Source organism: Lemur catta, chromosome 1 (assembly GCF_020740605.2).
Source record: "Lemur catta isolate mLemCat1 chromosome 1, mLemCat1.pri, whole genome shotgun sequence".
Classification (NCBI taxonomy): domain Eukaryota; kingdom Metazoa; phylum Chordata; class Mammalia; order Primates; family Lemuridae; genus Lemur; species Lemur catta.
Window position 1 is genome coordinate 142,709,939 of NC_059128.1, and position 18,525 is coordinate 142,728,463.

General features: G+C 45.0%; 1 protein-coding gene across 1 annotated transcript in view; it reads left to right on the top strand.

The window, feature by feature from the left end:
• Positions 1-18,525, top strand: part of ITIH5 (inter-alpha-trypsin inhibitor heavy chain 5) — a 66,845-nt gene that overhangs the window by 35,408 nt on the left and 12,912 nt on the right. Inside the window, exon 8 of the mRNA XM_045536201.1 lies at positions 16,610-16,778. Coding sequence (XP_045392157.1) covers positions 16,610-16,778 — 169 coding nt within the window. The remainder of the gene's footprint in view (positions 1-16,609; positions 16,779-18,525) is intronic.

Sequence of the window (18,525 nt, forward strand, 5' to 3'; positions counted from 1 at the left end):
CCAGTCTCTACATTCATCAAAAATTTAAATCAGTTGTTTTACAAAGTTTTTAATAATTTTTTTATTTTCTCAAGCACAGTAAACATAGTTATTTTAAAGTCCATGTCTGATAAATCCAAACTTTGGAGCCCTTAGGGGCTGTCTTCATTGTCTCTTATCTTCTCTCCTGTGTGACTGGTTGTCTTTGATTGAATGATGGACATAATATTTGAAAATTTGTTTGTAGAAATAGTTTGAGGCCTAGGATGATGGTCTATTTCTCTAGAGAAGGTTTTGGCTTGTTTCTGTCAGGTACCTGGGGGAATTAAAATCTGGGATTGTTTTAGTCCATTTTTAGTTTTTTAGTCCATTTTAGTTTTTATTTTTAAATGCATTATCTATTTTTAAACAATTAACAATATAATTGTGGTTTAATGAGTAAAATACTACCTATTCCACCTGTTTTGACTCCTAGGTCCCACCTCACATGTGGTTGAGCCTAATACTAGTTGATAAACTATTGCAAATGTTTTCTCTTGGTCTAGTACTTTTTAAATTGTTCCTGTGGCCATTTATATATTTAAAATCATCTAGTAAAATCTGTGTGTCTCTTCCTCATGACATCTGGTTTTCCTCCACTGCAATATAGCAAAAAAATATATTCCAAAATGTTATGTAGGATAGGGTTTAACTCTTTGCTTTTAGAGGATAGCCAAATATAACTTCTAACTAATATAGGGGGAAGGTAGCCTCATTCTGTAAGTCAGCTTTTTGTAGTTCTTCAACATCACATTCTTGTACAGAGTTCAGCCTGCCAACTCCTCCATTTTCATTGTTTTTTCTTCATTCTGCATCTCTGACCTTCCACCTGGGGTTACTTTTCTTTTATGTGAAGAACATTCATTAGGGTCTTTTTCAAAAATGGGGATCTGCTGGTGAAGAATTCTCTGGTTTTGTGTGAAAATGACTTATTTCACTTTCATTTTTTAAGGATATTTTTACATACCCAGTAAAAATATTGACAGTGATTTTCTTTCAGTCCATTGAAGATAGATAGATTCCATCACCTACTGGCTACCATTGTTGCTGTTGAAAAGTCAGTAAAATTTTTAACTGTTGTTCCTCTAAAGGGACTCTTATAGCTGACTACTTTTAAGATTTTCCTTTTTGGCTTTAGTTTTCTGTAATTTTAATATGATGGTTCTAGATGTGGCTTTTCTTCTTATTTATTCTGCTTAAGATTACTAGGACTTCATGAATTCATGGATTTGTGAGAAAACCCTCCGCCATTATCTCTGAAACTGCTTCAGTTCACTTTTCCTTCTGGGATTCCAGTGTTAAATTTTCTCTTTATATCCTCTATGTTTCTCATGCTCTCTTCCGCACATTCCAACTTTTGCTTTTCCATGCTTCATTCCAAACCTATCTTCCAGTTCGCAGATACTCTCTTTAGGTACGTCTAACCTGCTGTTAAACTTTTCCATTGAGTTATTTCAGTTATTGTATTTTTAGTTCTGGAATTTCTATTTGGTTCTTTTTCAAATCTGCTCTGTGACTTTTTAGGATTTTCAGTTGTTTTACAAAGTTTTTAATAATTTTTTTATTTTCTCAAGCACAGTAAACATAGTTATTTTAAAGTCCATGTCTGATAAATCCAAACTTTGGAGCCCTTAGGGGCTGTCTTCATTGTCTCTTATCTTCTCTCCTGTGTGACTGGTTGTCTTTGATTGAATGATGGACATAATATTTGAAAATTTGTTTGTAGAAATAGTTTGAGGCCTAGGATGATGGTCTATTTCTCTAGAGAAGGTTTTGGCTTGTTTCTGTCAGGTACCTGGGGGAATTAAAATCTGGGATTGTTTTAGTCCATTTTTAGGACTTGGGCTTTTTCTGGGTAGCCCAGATGGCTCAAAGCTGTATTGTAGTTTTTTCAAGAGTTGGTATATTTCTGTTTTGTACAAAGTGTAGAGGGTTTGCCAAAGCACTCATCCTTGGTGGACTCTGACCTTCAACTTTTGGCCCCTTAACCTGCAAAAGTGATGCTCAGTCGCTTAGATATCTCTTTGACCTTGACAACAAACATCGTTTAGACAAAAGGTCCTAAATGCTTATCACACCTCTTTAAATTTTCATCTTCTCTCATATTTTTTTCTCTCACTGTTTTGTTAGCTTTCTGCTACTTTGAAGATAAAAAAGAAAACATTTTGTTCAGCTTTTTTAGTTGCTTCCACTGGAAAGCTAAACCAAATGTTTGTTTTGGTTCTTTTTCAAATCTACTTTGTGACTTTAGGATTTTCAGTTATTGCACTAAGTTTTTAATAATTGAAAAAAATTTCTCCAGCATAGTAAACACAGTTATTTTAAAGTGTGCGTCTAATAAATTTAAACTTTGGAGCCCATTAGGATCTAAATTACGTATAGGTTTCCCAAAGTTTTAATCACCCTAAAGTGAAGTGTTTTTTCATGGTGGCTGATGTTTATTGATGTTTGAGAGGCCTTTCCATATTTACTGAATACTCTATAAAGTGCTTTGCTTTATGTACTGCAAGTTCTTATGCAAGTGCCATTTGCTCATCAAATTGTTTTTGTGACTTTGGTGGCTGGACAATAGATATTGACAGAAGAATAATCATGGCTTCTTTTCTTTTAAGACCATTGTTGGCCACAGAACACGGTATTAATTAGATCTGACATATGATCCAGTGTGATAATAATCTCATTTGGATTTTGAATCAATTAATAGTTAACTGAGTACTTGTCATGGGCTAGGTTTCCCCATATATCTCATTTAATTCCTATGTACATATGTACGTTCAAATTTTTTTCTTCTTCTTTTTTCTTTCTTTTTAAATAATGAGCTTGATGAGGGCTGGGTTTGTGTTTCCTCTGATCAAAAATAACTTGATGAAGATATTGATGATTAAAGTTACTGCAATGAATCTGAATTCCTGTCACCACCGAATAGTGTGTGTTCTGAGATTTTTATTTACCATCATATCATGAATCTGTTTTATGTTATTAAATATTCTTTAAAAACCTGATTCTAGTGGCCATAGAGCAACACAATCCAATAGAAGCTTCTAGGAGAATGGGAATGTTCTACACCTGTGCTGTCCAATACGATAGCCACTGGTCACAGAAAGCTACTGAGCACTTGAAATGTGGCTAATGCAACTGAGGAACTGAATCTTTAGTTTGGTTTAATTTTAATAAACTTGAATTTCAGTAACCACATGTGGCTAATAGTTGCTGCATGGACAATGTAGCTGCAGAACATTTATTCACCCTACCCGCCATGAGAGACTTTTAAGTTAATTCCACTTTTTGCTGTTATAAACACCACTGAGATGATTTTCTTTATGTAGAAATCCTTGACACATGCTCTGTTGTTTTCTTAAATTTGATTCTTAGAAGTAGAGTTACTGGGCCAAAGAGTGCCAAATCCTTTGTGGTTTTTGGTGTATATTATCAAAACAGTCCAGAAAGGCTGTGCCAATTTGTAACACATAAAACCATTACCAAGATCAGTATTCCAAATAGATTAAGGGGATAAAAGGTAATCAATCAATGAACCACACCCCCAAAATGTAAGTAAAACACAGGTGCATATTTAACTAGTTTTGAAGTGGGGGAAAACTTTCTAAAAAGCCTAAAAGCAATGAAAATAATTACTGTAAAAGAAAAGAATCAAAAACTTGAGCTACATAAAATTTTCAAAACTTTGGTTGTAAATAAAAAAAATAAAAGTAAACAAAAGACCGGGAAATTGTATGCAGGAAAAAGACAGGAGTTTATCATTAATGTGTAAAGCGCTGTTCTGGATCAATAAAAATTAATCCTGTGTAAGGAAGTGAGCAAAGGATGCAAAACAAACCAAAAGGGAAGAAATAAGAAGATTCAGTGAAATTATGAAACAGGGGTGAACCGTATTAGTAAAGAAATGCTCAAAGACTCCCATCTTCAGGTGCTGGAGTGACTTCAGGATTTAAGCCCAAACCTAGTCCCTTCCGGAGCACAGGGTCTTCTTCTCCTTCTGACAGGAGAGAGATCAAGAATCTTCTTGCCAAACAACGCCTAGAAAGATGAATCCTGCTCCAAATTGTCCAGAGAAAAACCAATGAAGTAAATCATGGTCTCCCAAATTTCTCTTTAATCATAAACTAATTTGGGCACTTCTTAAAAATATGGCATGGGGCATTTTGAACATATCTAAGGGTATTACATGAATTATTTACTATGAGAGTATTTAGTCTTTGTAACAGTTTGGTCATTCCCATTTTACTGATGGAGAAACTGAGGCTTTGCAAAGGTAGATAACTCGGCTAATGAGTGGCAGGGCCAGTCCGACTCCCAAGTCCATGAACCAAACACAAAGCTATGGTTCCTTCATGTGCTTCTCGGTGTGGTAAGAGAGAGACGTGCACAGGGACGTGAGGTCAGTGCAATTTTACGTTGTAGGACCCACTTGAGAAGGCCACATTGCAGAAGGCAGGGATTTCCTTGCATTATGCAAGAGCAATGTAAGAACAGATGTCAGACCATTTGTTATTCTCTCATCTTCCTTCATTCCTGGATATTGCAATCCATTCCTTGCCGGCCGCTGAGGGTCTGGCATGCACTGTGCTGGCTGCTAAGCTACAGCGTGGCTTCTCTCCAGGACACGGAGCGGCCAAACACATGTCTGAGCAATTCCTCACGCCCCTCGCTGCCTTGAGCGGTTTGGAAACTGTTGGCTATTTTAGCAATTCTCTGCTTCTCCGAGGCCACGGCACTAAGCAAAAAGCTTGGTTGGCTCTTCGTAGAGTCTTGTATGTGGTATGATGTCTACTGGTGAGAAGGAAAATCACCCCACGCACAGGGCTTTCATATTGTGTCAACAGGCTTGGCAACGCGGGACATTTGTCACGGGTCCACTTGGATTCTATTCTGAATGATTCACTGTTATTCTGGATGTTCTTGGCACTCCCGTGGGTGAGGGGCCTGGAAGACTTCACTGTCCTTATCTCAATGTAGGGCACTTAGTTGGTTTTTGATAATTACTTGTCAAGATCATTCAACCTTAAAATGCACATTCAGGAAGGGGTATGTCCACCCTGGGGAGCCCCCGCAGCTGTGTGCACCTGGAATTCTCTGGTTCTTGTCCTAATCCCGGTGGGAATATGCGCCCAGAAGCCAGGACTTCCCCAGCTTGGGAACAGCGACAGAGCTGCCCCGGCTGGCTGACACGTGGCTTGGCTTTTTCTCCTCCACGTGCGTCTGCAGATGAATGCATGGAGAGATGGCTCTGGAGCTGGGGCAGGCAGGATCTTGTAAAACTTCTCAGGGTGGCAGCTGAGAAGAGCAAAAAGAGGGGAGACAGATGTGATGGGGGTCGACTTCCTTCTTCCTTGCTAGTTGCACACTAAAGCATTAGCACTTGCAAAGTTGCAAATGTGCATGTCCTTGGAGGCATTAAGGATAATGCCTTGTCTGTTAAATACGTTTTTCCTTGACCAAGGCCTGCACATTCTTTCTTTCTTTCTCTTAATCTATGTGATTGTATCTACCACTGTCACCTTCATGTTAAGGATCTTGGCTGAGGGACCCTCTTTGGCAACCAAGCAGTGACAAAGGGATCATTTTCCGGATGCTTTTCATGCTGTAACTTTCTCCAAACTTGTTCCCACACTCTGTGCCTTTCCATGTGCCAACCCAGGTTCCCATGTAGCTTTTGAAAGGTTTTGTCTCCCTTTTTCTGTTTAATTAGTTTTAAAGGGTAAAGAACAAGCATTTTCCTTATCTGTAATTGCCATATTAAAATGAGGGAAAATGTGAATTAATGGGCTGGGGAACTGCATGTTGCTCGCGCTTCATTCGCAGGTTTACTTTATGCTCTAGAACACGAGGTTCTTCCTCACTGTCCAAAACTGGGCTCCCAAGAGCTATTTGGGCATTTTATGTGTAACCTTACAGGTGGATAGTTGGTTAGCTCCATGATTTGGGGAACATCTTGCTTTTGATCATCATAGTATGTATTCCTAGCTCTCAGCACATTACCTGACGCACAGTAATGTAGGGAATGACATTTGCTGCAAAGCTACCAGCACATAAACAGTAAATGTACCTTGCATTTTTTTTTTTTAGGGCACAGTAGAGACCATTGAGTGATGAGTACATACAGAGCACTCTGAGGGTTTTACATGCATTTTTTTTTCATTTAATCTTTCGGCATCCAGTGACGTAGACGTTGCTATCCTCATTTTATAAATGGGAAGGTTATGTAATTATGCTGAAATACACAAAGTTATAAGTAGAAAAGTTAGGTTTCAAGCCCAGGTCGGCCTACGTAAAGCACTTCACCGTAACGTTAGCTATGGACCGTGACATAGCTGTAGCCCACCTGTGAAGCTGCGAGGCTCTACCTGTCCTTGTCAACAAGTAACGTGATGGGCAGTGCTGCCCATCTCAGGTGAGTGCACACAGCTGTCACCTGCCCAAAGAGGTATCAGCCAGCAGACTGGTGTTAAGACAAATGAATGAAGCTGTTCTTCTCTGACCCATAGAATTAATGTGCAGCATCCCTCGGACATGTGCAGGGCTGAAGACTTCTCTCCCTTTTATAATTTGGACTGGACAGGTCCCAGGGTGGAGACGGTGGAGGTATAGGCTAAGGAAAGGAGGGTAACTGTCAAGGGCAGTGATGTCTAGTGGTGTGACATTCTAGCTGTCCTCTTCACAAATATGTGGATCTGCCACATTTTGAAAGGGAGGGTTCTGGAAAGATATTAGTATGTGGGGACCCAAGCAGAAAGCCTGAGGTTCCCTGAGCAGCCTGGAGGAATGTCAGGCACAGGACACAGGGCCCAAAAGGGCCTCAGAAGACTTGCAACCTGGTTGGGAAGAGAGAACTCCCTGCACAAACAAAGGCTTTCAGAAGGAAGGAGGATGCCAGATGCCAAATGAGATCTGGTCTAGAAAACTGGAAGAGTCTCAGAAGGCAACCACTCTGTGGCTGTCCCACAAATAAAAATCAACAATGCAGAGCTTTGGGTCTGCCTGCGTTGCCTATGCAGGTTGCTGGGCTTTGTATATGTCAGAAAGCATGGCCCTAGAACAGTCTAGCTTCCCTCTCTGATTTTCTGAAAGGGGTCAGCAAACTTTTTCTGTAAAGGGACAGATAATAGATAACTTAGCTTTGCAGGCCAGATAGTTTCTGCATAACCGCTCGACTCAACTCTGCTGTCGTAGTGCAAAAGCACAGGCACAGCCATTTGCAAAGCAATGGGCATGGTTATGTTCCAATAAAGCTTTATTAAAAACAGGTAGCAGTACGGACTTGGCCCCTGGGCCATAGTTTACTGACCCCTTGTCTAGAGCAGTGACTAACTGGCATGTGACTAGAGGTCATTTCAGTTGACAGTATTTATTCCCATCTACTACTGGGCTGCCCTTGTCAGAACATGCCCACTAGCAGACGCGTGTTTCAGGAACACGTTGCAAAACAGAGATCTGGGACGTAGGGCAGAGGAGAGAAGTCAGTGGGAAAACTGGAGTTTTTGTCTCTGACTCAGACCATGAGGTAACCGGTGAGGGACAGAGGGCAGGATATTTTTTCCCTAGGCCCATCAGTGAACACTTGGGTTTCTAGTTTCAAGAAAAAATTGCTCTTCAACAATGACAATGCAGATAATTTTAGATAAATTGGAGGTCCTCGTTTTTAGAAAATTTTTTTGTTGAGGTAGTTAAGATGTACCCAGATGAGGTCATATTTTTAAAACGTTGAGCCTCTCTGAATGGAGCCACTGTGTGGCTGTCGACAAAGAGAAACCTGTCACTCTAGAGCTCTGGGTGCTCCTGTGTTACCTGCTCAGGTTGCAGCCCCGCTGTGAGCACTGGGAACATGGCGCCAGGAGATAACGGCAAAGCCCAGCTCCCCCCATTTCTGGTCTCCTAATTTTACGCTCAAGTCTCCAGACTTTTTCTGTGAAGGGCCAGATAGGGGCTGAAAGGAAACATTGCTACAAGCAACAACCAGATAAACACTGCACGTCGAAGAAAATTAAGTGAGATAACAAGCGTGGAAGTGCTTATCAGAGTGTCAGAGAGCTTTGTCCCTCCGGGTATTGACAGCCTCGGTGGCTGATTGAATTGCAGCTGGGTACCTAGGATTCCTGATAGCACAGCTGCCGCCTTCCCTTGTTCGGAACACCTGACTCTCCCTCAGGTTCCCGTCTTGGCTTTGACTCTGGACTTCAGATTCTCCAAGAATGAAACAAATATGGGCTATCTGCGGTGGAAGAGCTTTCGGGGGGTACAACGATATATGAGACAGAGCCTGTTCCGTCAAGAAGCCCAGAGGAGAAGAGAAAGTCAGACAAAAGTTACATGCAAAGAGCTCCCTGTGCTGGAGACAGATGCAAGTTCCTGCCATTGCACAGTGGGGGGGTGATCGGTTCTTCTTAGGGGCAGAAGGCACAGGGTTGATGTATGCACCACCACACTGCCTAATTTTAAATTTTTTTAGAGATGGGGTCTTGCTACATTGCCCAGTCTGGTATGGGACTCGACCTCAAGCTATCTTCTTGCCTCTGTCTCCTGAAGTGCTGGGATTACAGGTGTGAGCCACCGTACCCACCCACTAGCTCAGATTTCTGAGATATGTAGCCCATCTGAAACCTCGGCCAACCTACTACCTTTCTGATTGGTCAGAACTTAGTTCTGATGCCATTTTGCTTTTCCTCCTGGTAACTGAGCCAGCTGACATGAGCAGAGATATGAAGTTTCACTTGGACCCCCTTCCCTACAGAGCTGCTGTGGACCCTCTGGCTGTCCGGGTCCCGTCCAGTGCAAATAAGGAAGACAAGAAAAAGTAACCAAAGGGTCCTCACCCGGTTTTATAATCCTTTCCCTCCTGCAATAAAAACCTCACCTTAACTAAGTCCGGGAAGGTGGAAAGAGACACAGGGATGTGTCCTCAGGCCCCCTGCCTGGTGGACGGTGGCTCTACTTCCTCTAATATACAAACTACATTTGTTGATATACTGTGTTTACTTCTCACATAACTGTTCCGTGATTTTACGTGGAGCATGGCTTTCTCCCAGCCTCTTCATACTTTTGTGTTTTATGTTCTTAACATTTGTCAAGAAAAATCTCTAGGAATTTATAGCGGGAGGCAGAAGGTGGACCCAAGCCCGGGAACAGGAATCACCAGAACTCAGGCTGCAGGGAGGACTGAGTGGGTCAAAGGCAGGCAGAGAGTCTGACACCAAAAATCTGTAGAATGGAACAGGCGAGACTCCGGAATCCAAACACGCAGCCGGGAAATATAAACTTCAGAATCTAGACCAAGGCTGGAGACGGGAACTCAATCATTTCAGCCAGCAGGCGTGTCAGAACAGTGGGGGGAGGTCACCAGCTTCTCGGCGATCTGCAGTCGCAGGTGAACGTCACCTGGTCACCATCCTTTTGCACCTGGGGATGACACCTGCACCCTGCAGGTGCGGGTGGCTGTGTTCTCGGGAAGGCTCCCCAGGCCACGTGGGAAGGCTGTATTCTTGGCTGAGCGAGAAGTATAGAACTGACTGTGGACATCACTCCTCGCGAGTACTAACCTTCTACGTGGAGAGAAATGGGAAAAAAAAATCCATTTTGAACCTGGAGTCATTTACACATCAAGTATAAAAAATAGATGTGCCTAGTATGTTGTAAAGAATCAAAGAAATTTTATTGGCAAAGAGCTCTTGAGACAAATGTACAGTGACACTATTAGGTGAATGTTTGACACACTTGTCAAGGCAAAGTCAAAACAGCAGGAACGGATCCTAACATGAGCAGGAGGGTTGAGACGAGACATAGTTGGCTTCTCAAGTTAGGATAACATTATCCAAACACAGAGACTGATGCGATTTAGTTATGTTTATATTGCAAAAATATGTTAATATCCAAACCTAATCGGTTCTTTTTTTAAGTTAAGCCTGAATTTAGCCAGAATTTAAGTCTTTAACAATCATTCAATTTTAGAACTAGCCCTGAAGTGTTATTGGTATTTTGATCTGAATTATAAAGGTGCTTTTTATCTTACTATAAAGAAATAGCTGTTTTATATTTTTACACAGATTAGGTAAACACATGTGTAAAGAGGTATTCCAAATCAGAGCTGCGTTATTTCCACACAGTACAGCATTGGAAGAGCATTTGAAATTAGATTTCAAATAGTACATGAAATTGTTATTATTTAAAATAATATATTTTTTGTAGAAGGGACAGGAATAGGGTTAAAATAAATTAAAAAATAATGCATTTTTAAATACCAGGAACCCTGTGATTTTGTTTAAGAAATATGCTTTTCATAGTAGTATGAACATTAAAATGTTGACTCCAAAGAACACAGCGTTTGCTACATTTCCTTCTATGTGGCATTTCAAGTTACTATATAGCATCTACTAAACTGTTTTAACGTATTGGAAGATGTGATGACTTCTATTCCAAATTTTCCATTTATATAAAGAAAGCTTATATTAGGTTCTACTGTTTCTCCAGAAAGAACATTTTATTTTAGCCAGTAGAAAAATAGTTTCAGTTTCTTTCAACAAGATACCCCAAATTTGACAGAGACATCTTTTTGGTCACAGTCTCTTTCTTTTATTATAGTTTAGAATTTTTGTTTTTAATATAAATTATACAGTAGTTGTTCATTCCAGGAGATATTTATAGCATGGTAGCAAAAAGAAGGAACCAGAGATTGTGCTAGTGTTGATTGCTTTATGAGTTTGCACAACTCCTTGAAGTGTTGCTTATATAGTTGACCCTTGAACAACCTGGGGGTTGGGGGAGGTGGCTGACCCCCTACAAAGTCGAAATCCAAGTATAACTTTTGACAACCCCCTACAAAGTCGAAATCCAAGTATAACTTTTGATTCCCCCCCAGAGTTTCACTACTAATAGCCTCCTGTTGACTTGAAGCCTCACTGATAACATAAACAGTTGATTAACACATGTTTTATATGTTATATGTATCATGTATTATATTCTTACAATAAAGTAAGCTAGAGAAAAGAGAATCTTATTAAGAAAATCATAAGGAAAAGAAAATATATTTACTATTCCTCACGTGGAAGTAGATCATCATAAAGGTCTTCATCTTTGTCGACTTCACGTTGAGTAGGCTGAGGAGGAAGAGGAGGAGAAAGGGTTGATCTTGCGTATAAGTGGACCCACGCGGTTCAAACCTGTGTTGTTCAAGAGTCAGTGGAATCGCATTATTTTTTAATGTTTTGTTTGCTTTCTTTTCTGAAGCCAATCTGTTGCTAGATTTTTTTAAGGGTAACAATGATATAAACACAAACATATTATAGAGAAATGGTCTTTCTCACTCAATTTAATTGCCTTCCTGCTAAAGTTGGGATTTCAAAAGAAAAATCTGGTTGCTTGATGGGTCAGTCACGGTAAGATTTCAGAGACCTTTCCTTCACATCATGGAAAGACTGGCAGGGAGTCATAGAAGTTGATGCTGCCCTTTTGCAGAATAAGTCTTTATGATCTCACAACGCCACAGTCTTGAGATGCTCCCACTGAGGCGAAGCTGGTGCCCACGGACTGGCCACGTCTGCCGGCAGGTCACGGCTACTCTGGTTTCAGCTGTGACTGTGACGCCAAGGTGACTCAGGACCGCGCCGTGTACGGGTGTCTGTGGGGTGCAGCAGGGGTGACAGATCTGAGGCTGGGCTGGTGGACACGTTCATTCTCCTCATTTCAGGCTGAGATACATAGTGGAAGGTTGCAGTGAGAATCTGTCATTGCAAACTTTGATGGAATCCGGACAGTTTTTATTTCTGTCTGTCCCTTAGGGTGGCATGACTACAGGGCCATACTGCCACCCCCCAGCGAGGGGCAGGGGTCCCGGGCTCTGAGACCCTCCTGCCTGCTGGATCAGGGAGGACTCACAGGGAAACAGGAGGACAGTGGGGACACACCGCCCCCTCCCCTCCGTGTCTGCTGCCTGCCCACCTCCCGAAAGGTGAGGCTGACCTGCAGCCACAGTCGTCGTCTTGGGCACTTTCCATTTTCCAATATTATCTCAGGGCTGTTCTCATGGGATATATTTCCTGATCACGATTCTCTTCCGTGCCCCACTTCAGCCTTTAGAAGGTCTTTGATTTCTTGGTTGGATTATTCTAAGCTATTGGTCTTAGATCCTCCTCTTGGGCTCATTCAAAAGGGCCGTGTGGACCAACTCCGCGTGGAGAAAATGTCAACTCCTTGGAAAGCATTTCAGATGAGGCGGGGTGTGGACCACTCAGGAGAACAGCCCGATCGTTGTGCTCAAAGCCTGGAATGGCCAATACCGAATTCCCTTGAACTTGGATTCACCTATGATGTCACTGGCTCCCCTCATCTTATGCCCGATGACCGAGGGTTTGTGATACAAAAGCCTTTTGTGTCAGCGTCAGTTTGCAGCTGCCTCTTGCATGGGCTCCATTGGCTTCTCCCCTGAGGTCTTGTTAGATAACGTGTGTCCACTTGGGAGGTGTTCGCTGGTCACTGAGACCATGGCAGCAGAGTGGGATGCCGGCTCCTTTGGGGGCTGGGCCGGGAGTCTGAGGTTGTCTGTTCTAGGGAAGAGGGAGAGAGAGGAAGGGAAGGGGGGGACCCATCCTTGTTCCTGGTGCAGCCTCACGCAGGGCCTGCAATGCACAGGACAGAACTGTCCCCGGACACTCCCTTCCTCGGATGTGTGTGTGCCACCAAAGGAGGCTGTGTGTCCAGAGGCCCAGCTCGACCTTCTACACACACTGTTAGAAGAGATTGTCTCACTTTCCTCCCTGAAGATCCTCTGGAGCAAGAGGACCATTGGTAACCACATCGAATGGTTGGAGAATCTGAGTTGACTTTTATTTATTTATGTCCCGCCTGTGCCTGAAAGAATTTAAATAGAGATTAAACGACTTATTCAGTAGTAAACCCAAGGCACAGCTGGAAGGAACATCTAAGACTGTGTTTTTAAAAGAAATACTTTTTTTCTTCTTGTTAGTCCAAGGAAAGTACATATAAGAAGAAGAATCCATCACCATGAAATAGTTTTAAGCGGAGAGTAATCCCTATGCTTTGTGATTCTAAATAACTAGGATTGGAAGGAATCTTGTCTGTCGCCTGTAGCCAGGCCCAGGTACTTCTTTGCTACCCAAATAGTTAGAAATATATCTTTTCCATGTATACTTTCTGTGTTCCTTTTAAGAAAAATCTCCCTTCGGTCCAAACACAATCTGGATTTTTTTAGAGATCTCTTCTGCTGTCTCGTGTGGATGGGAACCGTGCCGTGTGTGTGCTCGCAGATTCCGTACATTCATTTTGTTATAAAGATCTTCAAGGGAGACGTTTCCGTGGTCTCCTGTGGTCACCTATTAACAGATTGATTTGGGGGCGTCATTACTCCACATTGCGTGTTTTGGGGTGCTCGTCTTGAGCAGGGTGGCCTCTTTGCAGCATGGAGGGCCACTGGAGGGAGCGCTGAGGGCAGAGCGGGGAGAAGTCCAGGGGACGGGGCATCCGGGGTGTCCAGGAGGAAGGGCGTTGGCGGGCGGGTGGCCACCAGCCTGGTCCGTCGCCTGCACTGGGGGGAGTCTGCAGCTCTTCCTAGTCATGTCACAGGATCTCAGACTCGAGAGGGACCCTGGCGGGTACCTAGTCCAGCCCCTTGGGGGTGCTCCTTGCCTTCAGAGCAGTTCAGGCCTCTGGACAGGCTTGATTCCACGTCCTCTGATCTGCCTGGAATGTGCTCACCCTCTGCTCCGTACTGAGCCTGGGTTTCGGTTCATCTTTGGCATCTGAGCACGGTGTGCAGGAGTCCGGGCTGCAGCTGCTGGCCGGTGCGCTCCTGTGTGGACGGTCACCTTCCCCTCCAGCCTCCTGTGGGTGCAGAGCTCTCAGTGCGCAGCCCGGGGACGGGCAGGGGAGGGCCAGGCAAGGGTTAACGGCAGCTGGTAGCTGTAGGAAGCAGCAGCAGCAGCAGCGGCTTCTGGTGGCCCCCTGGGACCAGGGAAGGAGACCATCCAGGGCTCTCCCAGCGAGTGGGGACAGAGTGGCCAGAGGCGCCCGCCCGCCTTCCCTGGTGCACACGAGGACAAGTCGCAGCTGCGGCCTTACAAGGTCATACGGAGCCTCTGGCTGCTGAGCTGGGGGAGGAGGGGGACTGAACGACTCTTCTCAAAGCAGAGTACCCGTCACCGTGGGGAAAAATACCAGCACAGGATCCAGCCGTCCCCCCGGAGGTCCTCGGCGCACTATTTAAGGATCCTGAGGATGCCAGCAGCTAACAGGCCTGGCTCGCCGACATGGGGCCCCTTCTCCACACCCCACCCTGCAGCCCGGCCTCTGGCGTGGTTATCTGAGTTGCTGGTCACTGCTGCGACTCATCCGTCAGGAGCTCGGAGCTTCCTGGGCGTCATCCGTCTCAGTAGTACCTGTCCAGGGCCCCCGGGACAGGCTGTGTCTCTCTCACGTCCTTCGCAACAACAGAACCATCCCCGTCTCTGTCTCTCTTCGTCTCTCTCTCTCCCTCGTCTCTGTCTCTCTCTCCCCCGTCTCTGTCTCTCCCCTGTTTCCCTCTCTTCCCCCCACCCCATGTCTCTCTCACTCATTTTCTAATGCGACAGACATTTACTAAAAGCCTGCACTGTACAAAACATCACGTTGGGAGGGTGGGGAAGGCCAGGGGAACAGCTGTTCCGAGGAGCTGCCTCTCTAGCGTGGCAGAGAGACGGTTTACTCACCACTCATGTATTTAGGAAACATTTATCAAGCATCTCTTATGTGCCAGGCACCACTGGGCATTAACTAAAGGCTATAGAATCATAAAATAGAATATAGGGCATTAAATATAGAATAATAAAATAGAAAACGTTCCTGCCCTAAGGAGCGTGGAGTGGAAGACAGGACAGTCCACGCACAGGGAAGAGTGACGTCCCCTCTGTCCGTGCAGTGAAGGGAAGGACAGGCTGGGCAGGGGAGACAGGCAGGGCTCTCTTGGGACAGAACGTGTAGGCCCAGAACCGCAGGAGGAGAAGGGACAGCAGCAGCGTGGATGGTGAGGAACGGCATCCCAGGGAAAGGGAACAGCAGATGCAAAGTCCCCAAGCTGGGAAGCAGCGTAAAGAGGTAATGACAGCACAGTGTGGATGTGCCGTAGCGGGTGGAGCGTCAGGGGACTGAGCCACCCCCTGTCTTCACGGCTGAGCTGGGAATAGCCTCATGCAGGAGGGACAGGTCAGGGATCCTGAAGGGACTGTGGTTCATTGGTGGGGGTGGGGGGGGAGAGGGGCTGGGGCGGTAGCTTGTGCAGCGGCAGGAAGTCCTGCAAAAGCAGGCTGTGTTTAGGGAGGTCGGGTGCTCGGGGAAATGAGACCTTAGAGTCTGCGGCGGGGGTGGGAACAGCAGGAAATGAAGCCAGAAAGTTCCACTGGGATCACTTATTTTTATGGAGGATCTTGTATCCAAGACACATTTGAACTTTATGCTGAGGGCAGTGAGGAGCCGGCGAAGGCTTTTAAGAGCGGAAGGTGGAAAATAACTCTGGCAGCAACGTGGGGACGTGCCTAGTCCTCCCCAAAGTGCAAGCCCTTTGTTGCTCCAATTCCATTTTTGGGAATTTGTCCTAAGGCAATGAGTCAAGGGCAGAGGAGGGCTGAATAACGAGCTTCCTAGCAGTGCTGCTCAAATGCTCAAAACATTAAAGCATGGTGTGTGTGCATCTCGTGCTGCTGTTAGAATGTGGCGAACATTTATCTACTGACGTGAAAACTGCGTATGATACAGTAAATGAAAACTTTGCAGCATGGTCTACATAGTATACGCTCCCACTTCTTTAAACTCAGACACACACACACACAGAGGAAGGTTTCTGAAGCAGCACGTGGTGAACCCGCCTTTTAATAGTGGTTGTCTCTAGGTGGGTGGAACGATGCGGGTTTTATATGCTTTTTTTTCTGATCTTTTAAAAAAGGAATGATATTATTTTTGTATTAGGAAAAAATAAAAAAGAAGGAAAAATCCCTTCAGAATATGGTCACTGGGATACTTAGGAAGAGGAGCTGGGATTGCAGGGCTGGTGCTGAAGGATGCGAGGGTCGGGGAGGAGGGAAGACTTGACCTGGCATCCCACGGCTCTGCCCTGGAGTGCCAGCTAAGGGTGTCACCCGGGGTCGAGAGCAGCAGAGGGGAGAGAGAGGCTTGAGTCAGAGGATGAAGTTTCCAATCTCGACGTGTTGAGTCTGAGCCACCCGTGGGACAAGTGGGGACAGCCACAGACTTTAAAATGTCTCCTGGAGTCCAATCAAAGATGGGGCTAAGGCGCTAGGGAAGAACATTCCAGGCCGAGAGAATAGCGATGGTGAAGATATGGAGGCCCGAGACACCAGGGCTGGTGGCAGCATGTGACATTTCATGTGTTATATTAAGTACTTATTCATATCTTGTATACAACTGTTAACATATTTATACCGTTTTTTTTCCCCAGTTAGGTGACAAGTTCTTTGACATTTAGCCAAGTTGCTGTTACAGCATAGACACTGAACTTGAACCCTGAGATTATTCCAGGCCAGGGACAAGTGCACTAACGCAATTGGCTGTGACCGGTTCTGGTTTTGTGTTTGCCTAGACCAAGGACGCGCTCTTCACGATCCTCCATGACCTCCGACCCCAGGACCGTTTCAGCATCATTGGATTTTCCAACCGGATCAAAGTGTGGAAGGACCACTTGATCGCAGTCACCCCAGACCACGTCAGGGATGGCAAAGTCTACATCCACCACATGTCCCCCACCGGAGGTACAAACGATCCCTACTTTCACGTTAGCTTCGCCATGATAAGAAACTGATTTTTTTGCCAGGAGTTGAGGATCTGAAAGCCGCAGCTGATTATGGGGAAGGGGTGGCAGGCGAGAGCTTTCCCAGAAGCTCAGGTTTCTCTGAAAACCAACTCTGTCAATTCTCCGCTCCCGGTTCCCAAAGTTGGTCCAGTTATGGGGGAAATACCTGAGAGGTAGTTGGAAGCCCTCCTGCTTATCGCACGGGTCCTGTTACAAAGCGCTTTGTTGTTACAAAGATGAAGCCGTTTTTGTAACTTGTGTTGGGGTGAAGAATTGAAGTCAAGTAGACGATCCAGCATTTCGTGGGCACCTCGGGCGGTGGCGGGTGGAACCGCCCTGCAAACCAAGCAGCCCTCGCGGCAGGGCCACCACAGAGTGAGCAGAGTGTGCATTGTGGTGGCCTGGGAGGCGCTGTGGACGTAAAGTGTGATGGGGAGGGTGTGGAGCCACTGCACACGTGGCCCGGGAGGGTGCCCAGGTAAGAGAGGAGAGAAAGGGCCGTAGAACACTGGGAAGATGAGAGAATCAGAATAGTGTGTTACTTACTGTGCCACATGTAAGATCCTTCTACTCGGGACATGGGTCTTGCTCTTGCTGTCACCTGGGTAGCTGGCACAGTGGGCACATAAGAGGTTCCCAGTGTTGGAGTGTTTAGCGGAACCGAACCTGCCCCACCCCCTTTCTTAAAGGGCCTTCGCAGAGACACCATCTCCTGGAGTTGTTGTCTCCATGAATTTTGCTTTGGTCATTTGGAAACATACCAAGCACTCAGTTCAGTCTCCTCCCTTCTGGGATTTTTCCTTGTTCATATATTCACAATTTCCCAAATGAACTTAATTTGCAACTCGATCTTGCTTGGCTGGTGCTTTGATTCACGATGGGATTTCCTAACAGTCTCTAAAACGGTATCATCTAGGAACTGTTTTACTGTTTGATGGGAGAAAGAAGAGATGAGGTTTAATATTATGGTGATGATCTACAGCAGGAAGGTGACAAGACTGTGACGTCCTTGAGGGAAGACATTCCTCTTCAGTGTCACATAGCCAATAGCTCCTGGCACAGCTTCCGACGTGTAGTGCATGCTCAGTGAATATTCATAGATTGAGTTTATCTTAATGGTACCACTTCCTATGAGAATGCTGTGTGTGTGTGTTGTGGGGGGTGGTCAACAACTTTAGAAAACAGCCGATATGTGTTAGGTTCTCCCATCCAAGTACTAATCAGGCCCGACCCTGCTTAGCTTCCAGATAAGACGAGATCAGGCATGTTCAGGGTGGTGTGGCCGTAGACAATACATGTTATGTTCCTTCAGAATCCAAACCTCAGAAACCCCTTCAGTTTCCTTTATTGCCCCAAACTCTGCAGGTGGATGGCAAATTCACCTGCTTCTCTCTAAAAAAGTGTAGCAGCAGGAGTGGGAGCCTGGATCTGAATCCAGCTCCACCTCCTGCCCACCATTTAACCTCTCTAGGCCTCAGTTTCCTCATCTGTCAAATGGGAAAACAATGGAGTTTACGAGAATGAAATGAGTTCAAATATTTAAAGCACTTAGAATGGCCCTGGCACGTGGGAAGTCCTCTATAAGCGTCAGGTGTGGCCGTGGCTTTTGCCCACTTGAGTGATCCCTCCTGCTGGTGCATTGAGTGGTTTGATGGCAGCTCCTCCCTGCTGTGTGTGGGTGGGAGATGCCCAGCTCAGCACAGGCT